Source organism: Xiphophorus couchianus, chromosome 18 (assembly GCF_001444195.1).
Source record: "Xiphophorus couchianus chromosome 18, X_couchianus-1.0, whole genome shotgun sequence".
Taxonomy (NCBI): domain Eukaryota; kingdom Metazoa; phylum Chordata; class Actinopteri; order Cyprinodontiformes; family Poeciliidae; genus Xiphophorus; species Xiphophorus couchianus.
The window spans coordinates 16,996,915-17,015,950 of record NC_040245.1 but is presented as its reverse complement, the minus strand read 5'-3'; the positions used below and the strand labels follow the sequence as shown (position 1 = coordinate 17,015,950).

Here is a 19,036-nt window from a genome sequence, read left to right as displayed (position 1 = left end):
TTTCATTAAAAGGTCTACTTACTGCAGCAGTAAAGTTGACATAAAGTAGATAAAAAACACATTTTCTGTGAGTAAAACCAAAATGCAGTCATGAATTTGGAATAAGCGTGGTGAAGGATTGAATGATAATACAGAAAACAGAGGACAGAGTAACGGGAGGAATCAGCAAAGAACAATGGAAGCCAATGCACAGGAAAGAATGGAGAACTCATTTTGAGTTAATCAGGAGATCTGCAGTGGAGGAGAGCAAAGAGGAAGGCCAAGGAAAGGGGAATCATTAACACAAAGGAAGCTGAACTAGACAAAAAGTAACTTCAAACCAAGGGGTAGAGACCTGACAACAATGCAAGAAAAGCTAAAATGTTTAAATTCCAACAAAACAAAGAACACTTCAGTATGACTTTAGTAAAAAAAAAAAAAAAACAACTTCCTCCTGGTGTGAAGTTCTAGCAGTGGTGCCCAAAGTCGCTCCTCGAGGGCCGGCATCCTGCGTGTTTTCGTTCTCTCCCTGGCGGTAGTCACAACCTTTTCAGCATGTCAATACTCTTTTTAGCCCTTCTAACGAGCCATCATTTGATGCAGGTGCGTTAAACCAGGGAGAGAACTAAAACATGCAGGATACCGGCCCTACTGGACCGACATTGGACAAGGCAACTGCTTGGTTTGTGTTTTGGTTCTGTTCTTATAATTGGTGAAAAATCATCAATTTTTCATTTAAAAAACCCCAATATATACCTTGTGTGGAAAAATGCTAGATTGAATTAAAACTGAAAAAGTCGTCACTGTTTTAAATTTAGGTACACACAGGTCTGAAGTTTATTTGTCAAGATATGTAATGTAGTAGCCTCTTGTCTTTTTTTGAGCGGTTCTTCGAATATGTGGTCCAAAGAGATAAAGAACTTAATCTTCGATAAAGTAACCTGGTGACAAGACAATAAAAAAATGCAAGAAAAGCTAAAATGTTTAAACTCCTATCTGAAGTTCTCGCGTTATCTGGGGAGCGTGATCTGTGCGCAGGGAGAACTGCAGGTATTTCGCCATTGCTGTATGAAGAGTTATCTGGCCTGGCATTCAGCTGTCAACAAAAAAACTTGCGGTGCGGGACGCGGAGCTGCGGGGTCGAGGAAAAGCTCGTCAGCTGCTCCTTGAACCAGTATCCACCCCTGTCCCTCCCCGGAGAACACTTTCATGTGAATACAGAGTCTACAGACGAGGCAATTATGTCCAATCTCAGCAAAGGCGGCACCAAGAAGGACACCAAAATGAGGATAAGGGCCTTTCCTGTAAGTGCACACCGCAGCAGGTGCTCCGGCTGTCAGTCGGGCGCTCACTCGATCCCCGCGGTCTCAACTGCTGGCTAAGTGATAGTAGGCCAAACAGCTGAGTGGCATATTCGAGTTGGCTATCCGTAAACAAAGTGCAGTCACCATATGTACAGTCGTTTGTGGTTGTTGTCGCGTAGTTTGGTGCCCAGTTTAGTATAACACCACCACATTTTCAGCGGTTAAGTGTCCGTTTTATTTTTCTAAACGAATAAATAAATGCAACTCCCCCGACGGAAGCTAGCTAATACTGTCTGTCCACGTAGCCGTGGCTAACATTCCCCCCCGCTCTTCTTGACACTTGTTTTTAAAGCTTATTGTTTGCAAAGATACAACATTCATGCATTTAGGCTAAGCATGCCATAATAGTATTATCTGAATGTTTAAAAGAATGATGTATCGGTCACATGTCAGAACGATTAGCTGCGTTTCTACCGCTACCAGTGGATGCTAATGACAACCAAGTCCGCTAACCTAAATTCAGTTTCATTGGCATTTTATGTCTTTCTGTTATTTCATGACTGAAATTGTAATATAGGGATTCTGTCCTCGTCCTCCTAACGTTGCCTTTTTCTGCAAATCACCTTAACATCTAATTTTCAAGCTAATCTCATTCTGCATAAGCATCTCGACAGGCTATGGGAGTATTTAGCTTCTGCATGCATATTGCGGCTGAACTGGTTGTTTATGACTTGAGTTTATTATTGTTTAGTTACTTAAGGTGTTGTGATTGTGACATTGGTTTCATTGTTTGCTTGTGTCGATGCAACCAACTACACACACTAAGTGTAGTGTTCTGTCTAGACAGGATCTCACAGGCTTCATGACATGCATGAGTTTGAGCCTGTTAAGTCAGAAACGCACATTGATTTTGCTCTTGCATTATTTATTTATTATTTATCTTTTTAGGCACTGAGTGACCTGGGGGGAAAGTATGCTCTAATCCAGGGGTGTCAAACTCCAGTCCTCAAGGGCCAATGTCCTGCAACTTTTAGATGTGCCTCTGCTGCACCACACCTGAATAAAATAATTAGGTCATTAAGGCTCTGGAGAACTGATCTACACAAGGAGGAGGTAATTAAGCCATTTCATTTCAGTGTTTTGTACCTGTGGCACATCTAAAAAACTGCAGGACAGCGGCCCTTGAGGACTGGAGTTTGACACCTTTGCTCTAATTAGTCACTATATTGTTGTTGATCCACAAAATAACTGTAGGATGAACATTTGGTTGGTAATCCATGTTACCAACAAGAATTTGGCTTGTTGAATTAAATGCACTCACTGTCACTTTGCCTTAACCTTCTTCTACTTTGTACCTGCAAACAAGCCGTTTTTACACATCAACGTACTGTAGCCATGGCATAAATGATTAGTTTTCTTGGTAAAGTATTTTGATGCAACATCTGACCACAATTGTTTGTGACTTATTGCTATTTTACAATCCCCAATGGTGAATGGATTTACACCCTACCTTTTTTTCCTTATAAAAGAACACAATAAAACATGCAGTACATTATATCAAAACGCATACATTACAAGAAGAGAGAGAGTAGCCCAAGTTTGATCAGGTTTTCACTTTCAGCCATAACAGTACTTGCTGGTAGCAAAGAAGACTGCTGTTTTTTGGTCTTCACTGCAGATACTTTATATTGACAGACTGAAGGGAAAACATTAGAAGTGCCCTCCACAGCACTTTTTCGAAATATCTACTGCAGTGGTGCCCAAAATTGGTCCTCAAGGGCCGGCATCCTGCATGTTTTAGTTCTCTCCCTGGTGGTAGTAACAACTATTTCAGCATGTCAATGTTCTTCTTAAGCCTCTAATGAGCCATCATTTGAGCCAGGTGTGTTAAACCAGGAAGAGGATGCCGGCCCTCCAGGACCGACTTTGGGCACCCCTGGTCTACAGCCTCTACCTGAATCCTTCTTGAAGTCGTATCCTCCACTTTAACCAAGATGCTAATTTTGGTTTTCTTAGCCAAAACCAGTTTACTGTCAGTAGTAAAAATCCTTCAGTCAGATTAAATACAGCTTTGTAATTCCTAAAATGAGATACTAAAATCTGTTGTTTTCCTTAAAAGGTCATTCCAGTAAAATATCTTTTTTTTTTTTTTATTTGAATTAAAAGACAGCATTGCCAAGAACAACCATCAAATATAGTTGTAAGTGTCCACTAGTTAAAGCACCACCGTTAATTACTGTCAATGCAGGATGAGGGAAATGCTTCATAAAGTCAGTTAGCATGTGTTTAGTGTCCAGGGTGTTGTAAATATGATTAATCACAACAGGTTGTAAACTCAGCAGGTCCATTGTGATTCCCTTTCCCATTAAGAAGGCTTAGAATGATTCTGTGGTCTGCAATTTAATTAAGTGTTTGCCAGCTCACTATTAAAGCTAGTAGGGTATAGAAAATAAAGTAGTGAGGAGAAAAAGGAGCTCTGTGGTGATCCAATAGAAGGCAGCAGTTGATTAATGAAAAACAGCTCTTGATTCACCCAGTGGTATCTGTACGTTTAAAAAGGGAAAGGAAGACCAACAACCACCTCTTATCTATTGTAACAGCATGCCAAACATATCTTAGGATATCTTACAAAACATTGTGGCCTGACTTGACTCAATGCACATTCAAAATAGAAAAAAAGCACAAGGCTAGGCTTGTAGCTTAGCTTAATTGTTACTATACTGTTTTATTGCAATACAAATGTGCAGATTTGGCATAAATTGTAGTAATTTAAGTTGAGCTGGGGTCCATTACCAATCAATATCACCCAAACTCCCTTGTTCTATAAAATGTTTAAGTCCTCTGTCAAAGCAATAATGCAATCCAGTGCTACTTGTGGTTGCTGTTCAGTCATTTCATACCATAGAATTATCAAATACAAATTAGGGCATTATACACAAGCAGGAACTGGACAATAACTAAAAACCTCTTCTTGCCATGTAATCTATTTTATTTAATACAGAGATGTGTAAATAAGTAATCAGAACTGATATAGCAGTGAAGAAGGTAATCTTTACTTAACTTTTTTTTCATTTTTGTTGGTTTGTTTTATTCTTACAGATGACGATGGATGAGAAGTATGTCAACAATATCTGGGACCTACTAAAAAATGCCATCCAGGAAATACAGAGGAAGAACAACAGCGGCCTGAGCTTTGAGGAACTTTACAGGAATGCCTACACAATGGTGCTCCACAAACATGGAGAGAAACTGTACACAGGCCTGCGGGAAGTTGTCACTGAACATCTCATCAACAAAGTAAGAGCATAGATCACTGTACAAACGGGCCTACACAACTCCAGAAGGAGTCTAAAGGTCAAGTGATGGTAGATTGAATAAAGCATTTCTAAGTGCATCTAGCTGTGTTTTGAAAGCAGGAATCATTTTTGGGAACGTTTACAGTTGTTTTTTTACTTTACACCCTCAGTCATGACTTCTGGGTGACAGATTTAACCCGTAAAGCTGCCGTGGTATTACTTGGTTGACCTAAACCTTCTTGGTGGATCTTTCAACACCATTTCCTTCTGATTGGTCAAGGGTTTTTCTGTGTCTTTATTGCTGTATTGTCTAATATTTAATATTCAAGACCAGTCAACATTTATTTCATTTACATTTGCTAAATGACATATTGTCTTATCAGTATTTGATGGAAATTTCTGTTGGCTTGAGAATGAGTTGGCAGAAGCTAGAAAGCAATTACTACTTAACATAATATAGCAATACAATATCAGCCTCTGAATATTTCAGAGGTTTTTATACACGTGGAACAAAAATGCACACCAAATCATGTAGAAATATGAATATTTATGTTAGTAACACACCAATACAACTGAAATATAGTTGTTTGTTTTGTGAGTGCTTCATGCATTGACACCTCTTTACATTGGGTAAGGGCGCATTCACACTTCTACTTTTAATTTGTCTTCTGCATCCTTTAACCGACAGTTTGGATGTTTATTTTGAAGTCTGTGCGTTGTTAATTTTGTGACCTTAATCTGTCTTCGGGGGTTCTTAGAGCCCACAGCTTTGTCACTGCATCTTTTAGCTTCCATTTCGTTGTACTCTTTAAAACTCAGCAGCACGTCATATTTGGTTTATATAACCTGGTTTTTACGCCAGCCATGCAGCATCATCTGTCAGGGCATTCACTTAAGGACTAAATTTGCTTCTTTAGGTGTACGTTATTCTCACAGAACAAAGATGGCGGTAGTTCTCAGTAGCATCTTTTAAACATTTCAAAAGTAAACTTTTCAGTTTGTTTCACAATCCTTGTTAAAATGCAGGACCTGCACAGCAGTTTCTTCTTTTCTATGGCTGATTAGGCAGTTTCCAGGTTTATGAGGGGGGGTGCAGAGAAGCCGTCAGTTGTGTTTTAAGCCATGTAATCTGTAGGATACTTGGAGGCCTAATTATAATTTCGTTAACAGTACGTTTTACAGATTTGAATTTAGGGATGGCTCATCAAGATTCTTTAAGATGCAGAGCAGCTTTCAGGTACAATGTCTTAAGTTTAGAAAACAAACACCATGCATTTACTAGAGAATAGCCCTTCATTTCAGCAAGACTACTTGATCTACATTAATGTGATTGCGCCCTGTTTACTCAGTCGTGAATGATCTATGACTCTGCAGCCTCTCTGACCAGCGTTTCTGCAGGACAGCTTTAATATGTTGCTCCAACTTGTGGTCAATTGGCACAAGAAAACTACTATGATGTTCAGACAGTATGTCACCTTAAACAAATGGCTTTATCACTTTTTTGAAAGACACATTCTTCAGTAAACTTGCATCTTGTTCATGACAATTTTATAATCCTTTCCTAAAATGCTTTTTTGCTTATAGTTGCACATTCCCTACGGTTTTCATGTGACCCCTTGATAATTTGACCTGAACATGTATTTGTGTAGTTATCGATATCCATGAGGACAAAAGTAGAAGAAAAGTTATTTTCCTCCTTTACAACCCTAGCACTTTGCTTTGAAACTGCATGACTGGTACCTTTACTGTGCTCTCTGCAGATTTCCATACTGACAGCTGTGTGTGAACACAAAGAAGGTTATGGCACAGCGATCAGTACAGTCTCTTTCACAGTACAGTGACCGCCGTTGTAAATGATGAAAAACAATAAAATAATGTGGACAGCCTGTTTTACAGTTTTAAATTTTAAAAAAAGCCCTTGCAAAATATGCCTGCATGGCTCACTTGAAGTGCATCTGACATAAAGTTACAGACAGTATCCTTATCAAGCATGTACAGGAGTTGAGTTCATTTCAGGAACTCTTAGAAATAAGAATTTTGAAAATTCCTGCAATTGGGATATTCCTAGCTGGAGTATAATTAAGGCTCTTCTTAAATAGCAGTGTAAGTTAAACTTTTCCAGCTGTGCATTAATGATTACGTTTCAGCTTGAGAGTTATTTGATCAGACTAGATTATGGAATCAACTGAAGATTTTCATATGAAGTTTCAAATCTGGAAAATAATGTAAAACTGTTTTTGGCGCAATAATATCTAGGAATTGTAAGTGACGACTTGGGAGATGCTTTGAACAGCAACACATTTGATCTTGTTTTGCCACTCCACTAGGACTGCTCAGCACACTATTACTCCAATAGCAGCATGTGTAAAATCAATATTTCAAAAGGCTGTTTAGAAGACTGTGTCTGTCTACTATTATATTTAAAGCTTTGCATGGCTGTTAAAACATAATTTCCCTCTATGATAGTGTTTTGATCAGATTCAGGAATACCCATCTGCCTGCTGGATGCAGTCTGACTGCAGGAGATGCCCAGATCTTACACAGATGGTACTAAACTAACTTAAAGTCAGTCTGTTGGAAGCATCACAACTATACAAGGTTGTGGAAAATCTGGATTTATTATTGCTAATGTTGCAATAGTACAAGGTTCTGACAATTCTCCAATATTTTGAAACCTTACACTCAACATAATCCATATTTTTCTTTAAAGCATATTTTCTACTGATATTTTACTCTTTGAAAGTTATGTGACCTCAGGGACTGAAAAACAGATTTACTGCTCATTAATATCTGTACAGACACCAGTAGAGTCAATTGCTTATAAATTACTGATGGAGATGCATTGCATCCTTGTAGTAAATGTGTTTAATTAAACCTTGGACAAATTATAACTTGTAAGACAAACTCTCTATAACTTCAGCCTTTTTAACCTGCAAAATGACAAATTTCTCTGTCTCCCTCTAAGATCTGATTAGAATCCATACAAAGGAAAAGTTGGATCATTTATGTGGTGAAATTGATGTGACAGTGTAGCAGAGGTGATGAATTATGCTAAGGCGGTCTAAGGGGGAGGAAAAAGGGGAAGGTCAGTGTGCCCTGAAGTTTTTTCTCTTCTGAGGCCCTGAGTTTCCAGTGCTGAGTCACGCTGCAGTGTCACCAGTATCAGCCTGCCATCTACCTGACTGCAGGAAAAGCGGTTGTCAGTCAACGGCCAGGAAGGGGGGCAATAACAGGCTGCGCTGCAAACAAATCACAGCTGTCAGACTGTTTCAGGTCTTTTTTTCATTCTTAGATATTACATGTGAAAAGGTTATTTTGTTCTTTTGTCACAGAGACAACAGAAACAGTAGTACAAACAATGTAAACATTTGTTTTTTTGTTGTTTTTTTTTTTTTCTTTCTCTAAGGTACGAGAAGATGTCCTAAACTCTCTAAACAATAACTTCCTCCAGACGTTAAATCAAGCGTGGAACGACCACCAGACTGCAATGGTGATGATCAGAGACATCCTGATGTACATGGTGGGTTGACATGTTGAGTAATTCCTGTTTTTAGTCAACACAACAGTTAAACTGTGTAAAGTAAAGAACATCTTAGGGCAGTGGTATCAAAAGTCAGTCCTCGGGGGCCAGGACCCTCTCCCTGGTTCAACACACCTTGATCAGTTAATGGCTCATTGGCAGTAGGATGTAGCTACTACCACATACCTAAAATATGCCTATTTTAGACACTTTTTCTTTATGTGTATGCATATATTTATTTACATATACACTTTTGTATATTGACATTTTCATATTTATATTTCTCGTTTAGCTTGTATGTTTGTTTTATTCTGTCCACTATCTGCCATGACAGCTTAAATTTCAGACTTGTGTGACTAATATAGGATCATCTTATCTTCATTTTTCTTTTAAATATGACCAGCGTTGCATAACTTACCACATCCACTTTCTGTGTTGTAGACAGTCATAGGGTGTCCTTAATGTCAGATGCATACCCACTAACCTGGTGCTGTGAAATGTTTCCTGTCTGTATATAATGGTCTAATGATGATGTTGAAATGTCCTTCTGAAATCCTTTACAGTCTCTTTGGTTCTAGTGAATGTAGCACTCTGGTTAACTAAGCCAGCAGCAGTGTCATTAAGGTGGACTGATTGCTCAAACTCACTGAAGACACACAAGGTGTTGCTGTAGTTAAACTAGAACCACTATATTGTAGTATTGGGAGCAGAATCGTTAATGAAATTTTTAAAAACTAATGTAACAAGTTTGATAATCTTTGCACAGTCAACATCTAATTGGAAGCAGTTCTTATTGACTGTATTCAAAGTAATATTGTTGTTAATTTTGGATACAATTGTGCCTTATTGCTGGCTCATTGAGACCAACACACAATGACAATGTAATAGACATCAGGTTTAAAACTTTTAAGTTAGTTTTAGTTTTGATTTTCTTAATTTAATAATAAACAAGCAACTTCTTTAAAGAAAAGGCCTTAAAATAATCACACTTCATCACAAACGTACACAGGGGTCAGTGCTCCACTTGGCAACCACTATTAGAAGTTTGTAAATGTTAATTTCAAATCTGTTGATACAAATGGTGACAGTTTTAATTTTGCTAAGTTGTATTAATAAATCATGTTTGACACCGAGTGTAATTCCAAGTTGCATCTTTGGTAAATGCTGACTAGAAAGAATCAAAGTGTGGCTTAATATGTAAATAAATTAATCGGGTGACATTTGGAATAAAAAATGTGTGTATAGGTTTTTCCCAGAAGTGTAAGTCCCTACAGACATTTAAAATGTAATAGAGGAACTGTCAGATATTTATAATAGAGATGTTTTTAAGGTTTTGAGGACCAAGCTGGCTCGTTGGTGGAGCCCTGAAGGTTCATGTTAATGTCAGGTTGTAGATTTATTCAGCAGAAAATTGTTATTACAACATGTCCATCATCAGTAAACTGCAAAATTTCCACATTGTTCAAGACTTTCTGTTTTGTTTTTGTGCCAAAGGATCGAGTGTATGTGCAGCAAAATAATGTAGAAAACGTCTACAACCTGGGGCTCATCATCTTTAGGGATCAGGTGGTTCGATATGGCTGCATCAGAGACCACCTTCGACAAACTCTGCTTGACATGATCGCACGGGAGAGGAAGGGGGAAGTGGTGGACAGGTAGACGAGCAACACACATTAAAGATTGCTACCTAATGATTAATTTAGCATGTAGATAATGGCATAAAGGTATGTTTAATTAAGGATGGTATAATTGTGTTCAAAGAGAGATTATGTTCATTTGGAGGAAGAAATGAAGGAGCTGTTAAAACATCCATGACCTTTCTCCCTTTTGGGAAAATCTTTAAAGCTTCTGACATTTTAAAATATTTATCTTCCTGAACCTCCTGCTGTGCGACTACATGGATTTTTCAAAGTAAAGAATGAATTAATATTGGAAAATTGACTGGGGGCTGTTGGTGAAATGAACACTCTCTCACCCTCTTTAAAATATTTTAGTTTTTTCTTTTATGTTGCTGGGTGTTTTCCCTCAACATTTGGCTTGTTTCTCCTCTCCTTCAGGGGGGCCATTAGAAATGCCTGCCAAATGTTAATGATCCTTGGCCTTGAAGGAAGATCTGTTTATGAAGAAGACTTTGAAGCACCGTTCTTGGAAATGTCTGCAGAATTTTTCCAGGTTTGGATGAAAATTCACTCTTCATAAGTTATTGATTGTTTGAATTTAAATCAGCTTTTACCTTTGCTGCATCTTCTCCTTTGGGGAGCCGTACACATATGAGAGTATAACACTTTGTACAGATGACTCAGAACATTTGTGAACCACTGCTGATATATACTCTATAAATCGCTTGTTTTCACTTAGCTGGAGAGCCAAAAGTTCCTTTCAGAAAACAGTGCGAGTGTGTACATAAAGAAGGTAGAGGCCAGAATTAATGAGGAGATTGAGCGGGTAATGCACTGCCTGGACAAATCAACAGAGGAGCCCATCGTCAAGGTGGTGGAACGAGAGCTCATCTCCAAGCACATGAAGACCATCGTAGAGATGGAGAACTCGGGTCTGGTCCATATGCTGAAGAATGGCAAGACAGATGGTATGGGTTTACACATATAGTATATTATTTGTGAGATTAAAATCCACTCAAGTAAAGTTTTTGGGGGTTTTTTGTTTGTTTTTTAACACAGATTTCATTTCACAAAGCAAATAGGAAACCTTCTACACTCAGTATTTGTCTGAGTGGTTCTAAAGTTATTTTATTTAGCAAAAATACAGCCTCTTCACTTCCTGTCAGCACCAGTCAATAGTCCACATTACCTCATGAACATGAATATTATCATATTTGAATTTTTAAAGATGTACATGAACCATCTTTTTCAATTTGTCTACAAGTTGCTGAAGAACATTAAAGCAAACATTTATAGGTGTATTTATATTTTAGCCCGTATTATGTTGAATCGGTGTGGGTTAGAATAAAAAAAAATTGCATTAATTTCAAACTTCCCTCAGTTTTTTTTTTTTCTTTTTTTTAAAGTTACTGAACTTCTCTTCTAATCATTATTCAATCTTGAATGCCAATCTTGATATTCATGCTGATGAATATTTTATGTTAACACCAGACTGACACTGAAACACCTCAGGAAAAATGCTGATTCAATCTCAGTCAGTAAAAATATTTTGTTCTTGCAATCTGTCCACAGATTTAGCATGTATGTACAAGCTGTTCAGTCGGGTTCCCAACGGGCTGAAGACCATGTGTGAGTGTATGAGCTCATACCTGCGGGAGCAAGGCAAGGCGCTCGTTTCAGAGGAGGGAGAAGGAAAAAATCCAGTAGATTATATTCAGGTATGAATTTAAATGAGTTAGTTGTAGTTTGCTGAAACAAGAATCTGTTTAAGATGGGAGAAGGAAAACTAACTGTATCTAACCACGTGAAAGCCATAAATGGATTTTAATTTGTTTTCCTGTTAGTTTCATTGTGTAATAAGTTTATTAGTTTTCGGCTACTGTGGACTGCTAGTTTATTTCCCTCTGTATATTACTGCCTTCTCCTTGCAGGGTTTGTTAGACCTGAAGTCACGTTTTGACCGTTTCCTCCAAGAATCTTTCAATAATGACCGACTCTTCAAACAAACTATTGCTGGTGATTTCGAGTACTTCCTTAACCTCAACTCTCGCTCACCTGAATATCTCTCGCTCTTCATCGATGACAAACTGAAGAAGGGAGTAAAAGGGGTGAGTTTCTTTTGAAAGCTCCACTTTAACTTTTTCAGAATGTCCCTCAAGTGTTACTGCTAGCCTGGTGTGGCACGGGAACTGCATTAAAAAGTCATCACCTCACTTCAGTTGGTCCTTTTTGGTATCGTTCTAAATCGGATTAAATGAAAAATTTCCTAGAGTTTTTGTGGGTTTGCTCTGCTTATTTACTTTTTTTTTTTTTTTATAAAACCTACGCTTGAAGGATTAATATAGGAGATAATTAAATTGTGGTTGTGTGGGGGGGTGCTGACCTTGTCCTGCTTTAATTCAGCTAACAGAGCAAGAGGTGGAGTCCATACTGGACAAGGCCATGGTGTTGTTCCGCTTCATGCAGGAGAAGGATGTGTTTGAACGATATTACAAGCAGCACCTGGCTCGAAGGTTGCTCACCAACAAGAGCGTCTCAGATGATTCAGAAAAGAACATGATCTCCAAGCTAAAGGTGAGCAGGACTGAGATAAAGCACCTTTAATGCTCTTGGAAATTGTTTTAAGAGCAATAGCTAGAAAAATGAATGACTACCTAAAGGGATCTTACAAAGAATAATCACTGTTGTGTACAATATAGATTCTCAAGATTTGTCTTCAAATAACCAGTTGATTGAACTAAAAACATTAAGTGCTTCTTTAAATGAGTAGATTCAGATCCAAGGCAACTAACATTAAAGAATAAACATATACAGTATGATAAATGCAAAATATGCTGTCTGGCTCTTTATATTTCTGTATATATTGACTTGAAATATGCATCTTTATTTTTTACTGTAATGTCTGCTTTGTTCTCTGTCATTCAGACTGAGTGTGGTTGTCAGTTCACCTCTAAACTAGAGGGAATGTTCCGGGACATGAGCATCTCCAACACCACCATGGATGAGTTCAGGCAACATCTCCAGACCACTGGGGTGAGGATGCACCACATGCTGCAGCTCAGCCTGCCAGATTAATTGGATTATTTTCTCTCTGTAGTCAGTAGACTATGGCTTGCAGCTCAGTTGCACTCTTCTGTATTTATCACAGTAACAAACTGATGATTAAAAATCGAAGTTTTGCTAGAATTTTTGTACCTACTTTTTGTCAATCTAGTTTTCTCAAAGGTCTGTTCTCAGAGTGTTTTTCCAAAACTGATTGTGTGCAATTTCTGTTTTGTCAAACCTCAGGTTTCTCTTGGAGGGGTTGATCTCACTGTGAGGGTCCTGACTACAGGATACTGGCCTACACAATCAGCAACACCAAAGTGCAATATCCCCCCTTCACCACGTCATGCATTTGAAGTTTTCAGAAGGTTTGTCTTTTGTACGTGTAACACAATTTAGCTAGACTGTTTTTTTGGGTGACGGGGGGTTGTTTGTTTTTTGAAGCTATACCGGTTTTGTTTGTTGTGCTGGTTTAGCCAAACCATGTGGCTTTCTTCTAACTCTACTAAATAGTTTTGTTTGCCTTTTGTTGAATGTCCTCCTGTTAATCAATGTTTGTTTGGTAAACATTCTAAGTTTTTGCTGTATTCCATCAAGCAATAATCAAGTTTTCCCTGGCCATTTAAAGAAATCACTTTCATCATCAGTTTAATTTGAGAGGAAAAGCTTTATTCTAGTTCTATGCAGTCTAATCCTGATGCTGCCGAACTGGCATTTTGTTTACTGCCTTGACAACAGGCCAATGTCAGTGAGTTTCCATTTCACTGTGTGCAGCATTCTCACCTGTGTGCCTCCAATACTGTGCTGGTGGCAACTTCTTGACTTGATATCGGAAGTTAACTAAAGCATGATTTCCTCTGATTGCAGGTTTTATCTCGGTAAGCACAGTGGTAGACAACTCACCTTACAGCACCATATGGGTTCTGCAGATTTAAATGCCACCTTCTATGGTCCCATCAAAAAGGTATGTAGGGAGAATCTGTCTGACATCAAAGATCTTCAAACAGGAAATTTTATCAAAGGAACTTAAACAAGAAACATTCGTGTTAGAATATACATGTTTTAATTGTGTTATGTTAAATGTTCTGTCACTTCTTTAGTGGGAGTAATGATATTACAATTCTATGTAAAAATGTATATTTTACACAGATATTTTTTCCTTTTTTGCCACAATTAGATGCTTGATATAATCAAATTTTAATGTTAGAGAAGAAAACACCATGTCAATGCTAAGATAGTTTTCAAAAGATTATCTTATTTATCAAGAAGAAAAAAACTATTCAAATCATTCTGATTTAAATCAATCATTAATTGTGATCAACTACTTTTTTAGTAAGCACCGTTAAAAACATCACTTAAACAAAACTTGTCTGACAACACAATGTAGACCAAAGTATGTCAAAAAAGCAGCACATTGGTTTAGGGAAAAATTGGTTTGGATAGTTTTTTCTCTTAATAAATTAAACAATCACTTGAAATCAAATTTTTTGTGTTACTGAGCGTAACTTTGTGTGACATTACCATTTATGAATCTAAAACATTTAGGTGTGAGAAGAAGCAAAAAAAGAACTGAAAGGGGCAAATGCTACTTTTGTGGAACTGTAATTGTTTGTATAAGATTTCATTCTAAAATTTAATAAATACAAATAATGGGCAGCTCAATTTTTACAAATCAAATGTTAAACTGAATGACACTTTCAAGTATTCTCTCATTTCACACATTTGAAGTTGAAAATGTCTTTTCGGTCATAGTTTAGTGGGTTCTTGTTTGTTGTCTGTATTTCTGAGTGCCTTTAGTAGGTAGTAGGTCTTTTTGATAATGAGCCTGTAATGTATGGACAGGAGGACGGGTCAGAAGTCGGAGTAGGTGGGGCCCAGGTGACGGGCTCCAACACCAGAAAGCACATTCTGCAAGTATCCACCTTTCAGATGACCATTCTCATGCTTTTCAACAACAGGGAGAAGTCCACTTTTGAGGTACGTCACACCCTGCTGTCCTCATCACCTCAACATGCACCATGCTTACATTTTCATATAATACGCAGAATTGCAGTTATAAAAGTTTCAAGTTCTTGTCTCTGTCGTAGTAGTTTTGTAATGAAGCTGTTTTCATAACAGGAAATCCAGCAGGAGACGGATATCCCTGAGAGGGAGCTGGTGCGAGCGCTGCAGTCTCTGGCCTGTGGGAAGCCCACACAGAGAGTTCTCACCAAAGAGCCCAAATCCAAGGAGATTGAAAATGGCCATGTGTTTACAGTGAATGACCAGTTTACCTCTAAACTGCACCGGGTCAAAATTCAGACGGGTACGCAGAGTACCATCTTGCAAACCATGCTGTTTGCTGGATTTAAAACTAAAACTTAGTGTTGATGTGGTTTTTGAATTAAATTTCCTATTTGTCCATTCACACAAAAAGTAATCACAAGATTACCCACATTTATGCATCAAAGCGTTTTGTTCCTGTCCTTACTCAGATTTTCATTGAACTCCCAAAAGTCCACCAAAATGTTGGCAGTTCTTATGTTTGAGGGATTTAATGAGTAGAGAAAAATATACTTAACCCGCTGATCACTAATTAGACATAATGGAGAAAATGAATCCCTCCAGTGGGCGGCTAATCAATTGGTTCACCACAGATTTTTGTTACTGTCTGTTGATGAATGAACTTAACTTTTTGTCAGTGAGTCAATTATTATATTTTTCCCAGCAATTTCACTGAAATTCACCGTTGGTGTTGAGCTATATCTTATAGTAACAAAGTGAACTTACTGGGCTATTGTCATCTTAGCTTTAGGATTGTCCGGGTTTTTTTTGTTTTGTTTTGTTTTAGATTGCAGTAGAAATTTATATTGTCTGTTTACTTTTAGGATCTAGGAGAAATATTTTTAGCTAGATTCTGTTCTGTAGACACTGTTTGAGGCAGTGATGAACATAAAACCAGTAATAGAAGGTGCAGAGAAAAATGCATTAAGCATAAATCTTTTCTGTAATGTTCTCCAGTCTTTATTAAACATGTGGACTGGCAGTAAAGCAGCTGATCTTTTAGTTGCATTTCATTCAATAACTATTGTGCTTCTTCTTGTAGTGGCTGCTAAACAGGGAGAGTCTGATCCGGAGAGGAAGGAGACGCGACAGAAAGTTGATGATGACAGAAAGCATGAGATTGAAGCAGCCATTGTTCGCATCATGAAATCTAGAAAGAAGATGCAGCACAATGTCCTAGTAGCAGAGGTAAGTCAGTGACTTTGAGTCCAAATAGCAGTGACTGTTCATGTAGAGGAAAAAAATAAATGATCAGAAATATGAAAATATATTGAGTTCACATTCCCTTCAGAAGGTACTTTGCATTTTCTTCTCTTTAGTGAAACCCCATCAGTATTTTTTGATGTACAGAGTTTTAATATCAGCTGGTTCTCTAGAGGGGAGTCACTATTTCTGCCTCTAAATGTGAATGAGACCATCAGAATATTTTTAGGTAGGCCCATACAGTCTTGAGAGCAGGATCAATTTCAAGTCTGGATATTTGAAAACTTAATATGGAAAATATTTATGTTTCCAAACTTTATCTAATCCTGTTATTTGAAGAATAAATGTAATCTTTTACAGTGATTTGTGTTTAAGTGGTAACCTTTATGTTTGGATTGCCACATTACAAGTTACGTTTTTGTCATTTTTTATTACAAATAAAAACACATTCAAAAAAACGAAATTTCACTGCATCATCTTGCTTCTAGCTTTTTAACTGGACCCAAAGAGTTAAGTAATAATAAAGCATTGATATTCAAATTTTGTGGGGAATTTTGTAAAATGGTTTTATTAATGATTACAAATCGTTTCATCACATTTATTTTTAATTATGATTTATTGGTGTTCCAAATTTGTATTATTTTGTTTAAACAATACAAATTATTTAAACAAAATGATAACCATTAGCATCACAGGGATTTGCGAAGACTAATGTAAAAAGAATAAAACGCCACATAGACAGATGGTCTAAAAATATTAAAACTTTTAATATGGATCAATAAAAACTGTATAAAGATGCTGGATAGTGCTTTACACTTTTTAGTAATTATTGCTGCTTATATTCAAATACTTCAGCAGATCAGCTCATAGCATTCATGTGCCTTTTACTGTAACAATAAAAATCTGTTGTTTTTTTTTTTACTTCTTCCTGAAAGTTAACCAACGAATAGTGCATGTTACAGACTCAGAATGACGACAGGATAATACGAAATGTAGCTTTTGGTTCTGATTTCTACTTTCTATGTCTCCACAGGTCACACAGCAGTTGCGAGCACGATTCCTTCCTAGTCCAGTAGTCATCAAGAAGCGCATTGAAGGACTCATTGAGAGGGAATATTTGGCAAGAACACCAGAGGACCGCAAAGTGTACACTTATGTAGCATAACCAGTAAATCCACTGAAAGCTAGCTTCAAGTTGAAACTGAGGGCCTTGTTTTTGTGGACTGCTAAGTGTTTGATGAACTTTGGAAGTGCTCTCATCATTCGGGACACACTGGGAAGCTTAACCTTTCTTCCATAAACGTGTTTTAAAAAGAAAAAAAAAGAAAGAGGGAAAATCATGCAAAAGATGGCGAAGTTTTCTAGCAATATTAGATTTCTTCTGCTGAAAGAAATAAAAAGAGGGGAATATAGTTTTGTAACAAACACACACAAAAAAAATCCTGTTTCTTGTGGCCTTTGGAGAGACCTGTCTGTTTGCCAATTAGCTACACGCAGTGAAGAATAGCAAACACGGGGCTACATGGAGACGGAGAAAACATCTGAACTCACTCCCCTGTTTTAAATGTTGATGTCAATGTGTTCTGTTTGTGTTTCGTGGCACAATAATGGCTGTACAGGTTGAACAGTCTTGGCCTTTTCCTCACAGAGGAGTTTTAAATTTAAATAAAAAGATTAACTGTGGTAACTGGTGCAGACCTGCTTTACAACCACGGCAAAACACATACATTTTGAATATTTCAGTAACAGTGATAGTTTAATTTATTTTGAAAGTTTGACTGTTTTGGGGTTTATTTTACATCCATAGTAGAGTGCACATCTCTCGCAGCTGACAAATATTCAATGCCATTTTCAGTAACGTGGCCAAGTCTGTACTGGTGAGTAGAACGATCAGCAGCTGATGCTTTAAAGCATACGTTTATACTGTGGCTCCATCGTTGGAATAAAAGGCCTAAAAGTCAACAAAGACATTGCTTCTCATGGCACTTTTTTTTTTTTTTTTACTTTAGGCCTGTGGTGTGACCAGCCAAAAATGATCTCTTCTAATGGAAGGCTAGTTGCGTTGCAGGTTTCCAAGATTTTATTTCCAAATACATTTTGAACAGGTGGAACCGGTTACGCACCATGCTCCAAATGTGTACAAATTGTAAAATAATAATTGTACTCTGCGAAGGTGGATTGTACAGGGCCTTGTTTTCATCATAATAAATGTAGAGATAAAAAAATATTTTTGTTTGGTTTGATTGCATGAGATTTTATTTTTAAAAAACATTTATTCGATTTCAGGGAGGATTTGAAATATTTCCTTCGTTACCTGTGTAGTTAGTGTAACAAAACACCCATAACTTAAATCCAAACTAAGAAATTTAATTTGATTTTTGGATTGTCAATTGTACTTTGTGTTCATTTGAGTTTGTGGTATTGCCACCAGCACTGAACTGATCAACTGGAACTGGTACATATGGCAGGCAAGTGACTTTCAAAATGTTTTAATAGAGCCATAAAGCCTTTGAGTTGCAAGAGGTTTAACTTTGCAGGGTTATAGCAGAGGTTGATGAAAGACCCACAAGCAATGATGGATACTGCAGTGGATGGAGTATCTGAAGAAAATGTGAAAAAGTGCATTGGCATTAATGCTTTCAGTATATGGTTTGCTGGTATGAGAATGGTACCAGTATGCCATACAAATGATTTTAAAAAAATTAAACAAAAAATCTTTGAGATCTAATGTATACATTGACATGCAATTTTACGAGTTTTGTTCCAATAATCTCAATTTAGAAACAAACTTTTTAGGTGAGTATTAGTTTTTCATTTTTCTCCCGTTTTTTTTTTTATCCCTACAAAGGGACTAAATAACTGGAATATATTTCCACCTATCAGCAAACAGTGCGGATCTTTTATTTCATGAGGTTATTTACAAATTGACCACTCTCCCAAGATTGCGGATTTAAAGCGCCTTATCATTTCTGGGTGTACATCTGACTTGTCTTTCATAGGTTATAATGCTCTTGGCAAACAAGGTCT

The 19,036-nt window shown here is 37.3% G+C and overlaps 1 protein-coding gene across 1 annotated transcript; it reads left to right on the top strand.

Annotated features, from left to right (window-relative positions):
- Positions 1–1,023: 1,023 nt before the first annotated feature.
- On the top strand, positions 1,024–18,236 carry cul3b (cullin 3b). The gene is made up of 16 exons (XM_027998877.1): positions 1,024–1,283; positions 4,383–4,580; positions 7,986–8,099; positions 9,594–9,754; positions 10,157–10,271; positions 10,458–10,686; positions 11,291–11,436; positions 11,650–11,826; positions 12,122–12,292; positions 12,644–12,751; positions 13,007–13,131; positions 13,631–13,727; positions 14,606–14,740; positions 14,882–15,068; positions 15,849–15,994; positions 17,043–18,236. Exons 1-16 carry the CDS (start codon positions 1,221–1,223, stop codon positions 17,172–17,174), a joined length of 2,304 nt encoding a protein of 767 aa, XP_027854678.1. The 5' UTR covers positions 1,024–1,220; the 3' UTR covers positions 17,175–18,236.
- Positions 18,237–19,036: the final 800 nt, after the last annotated feature.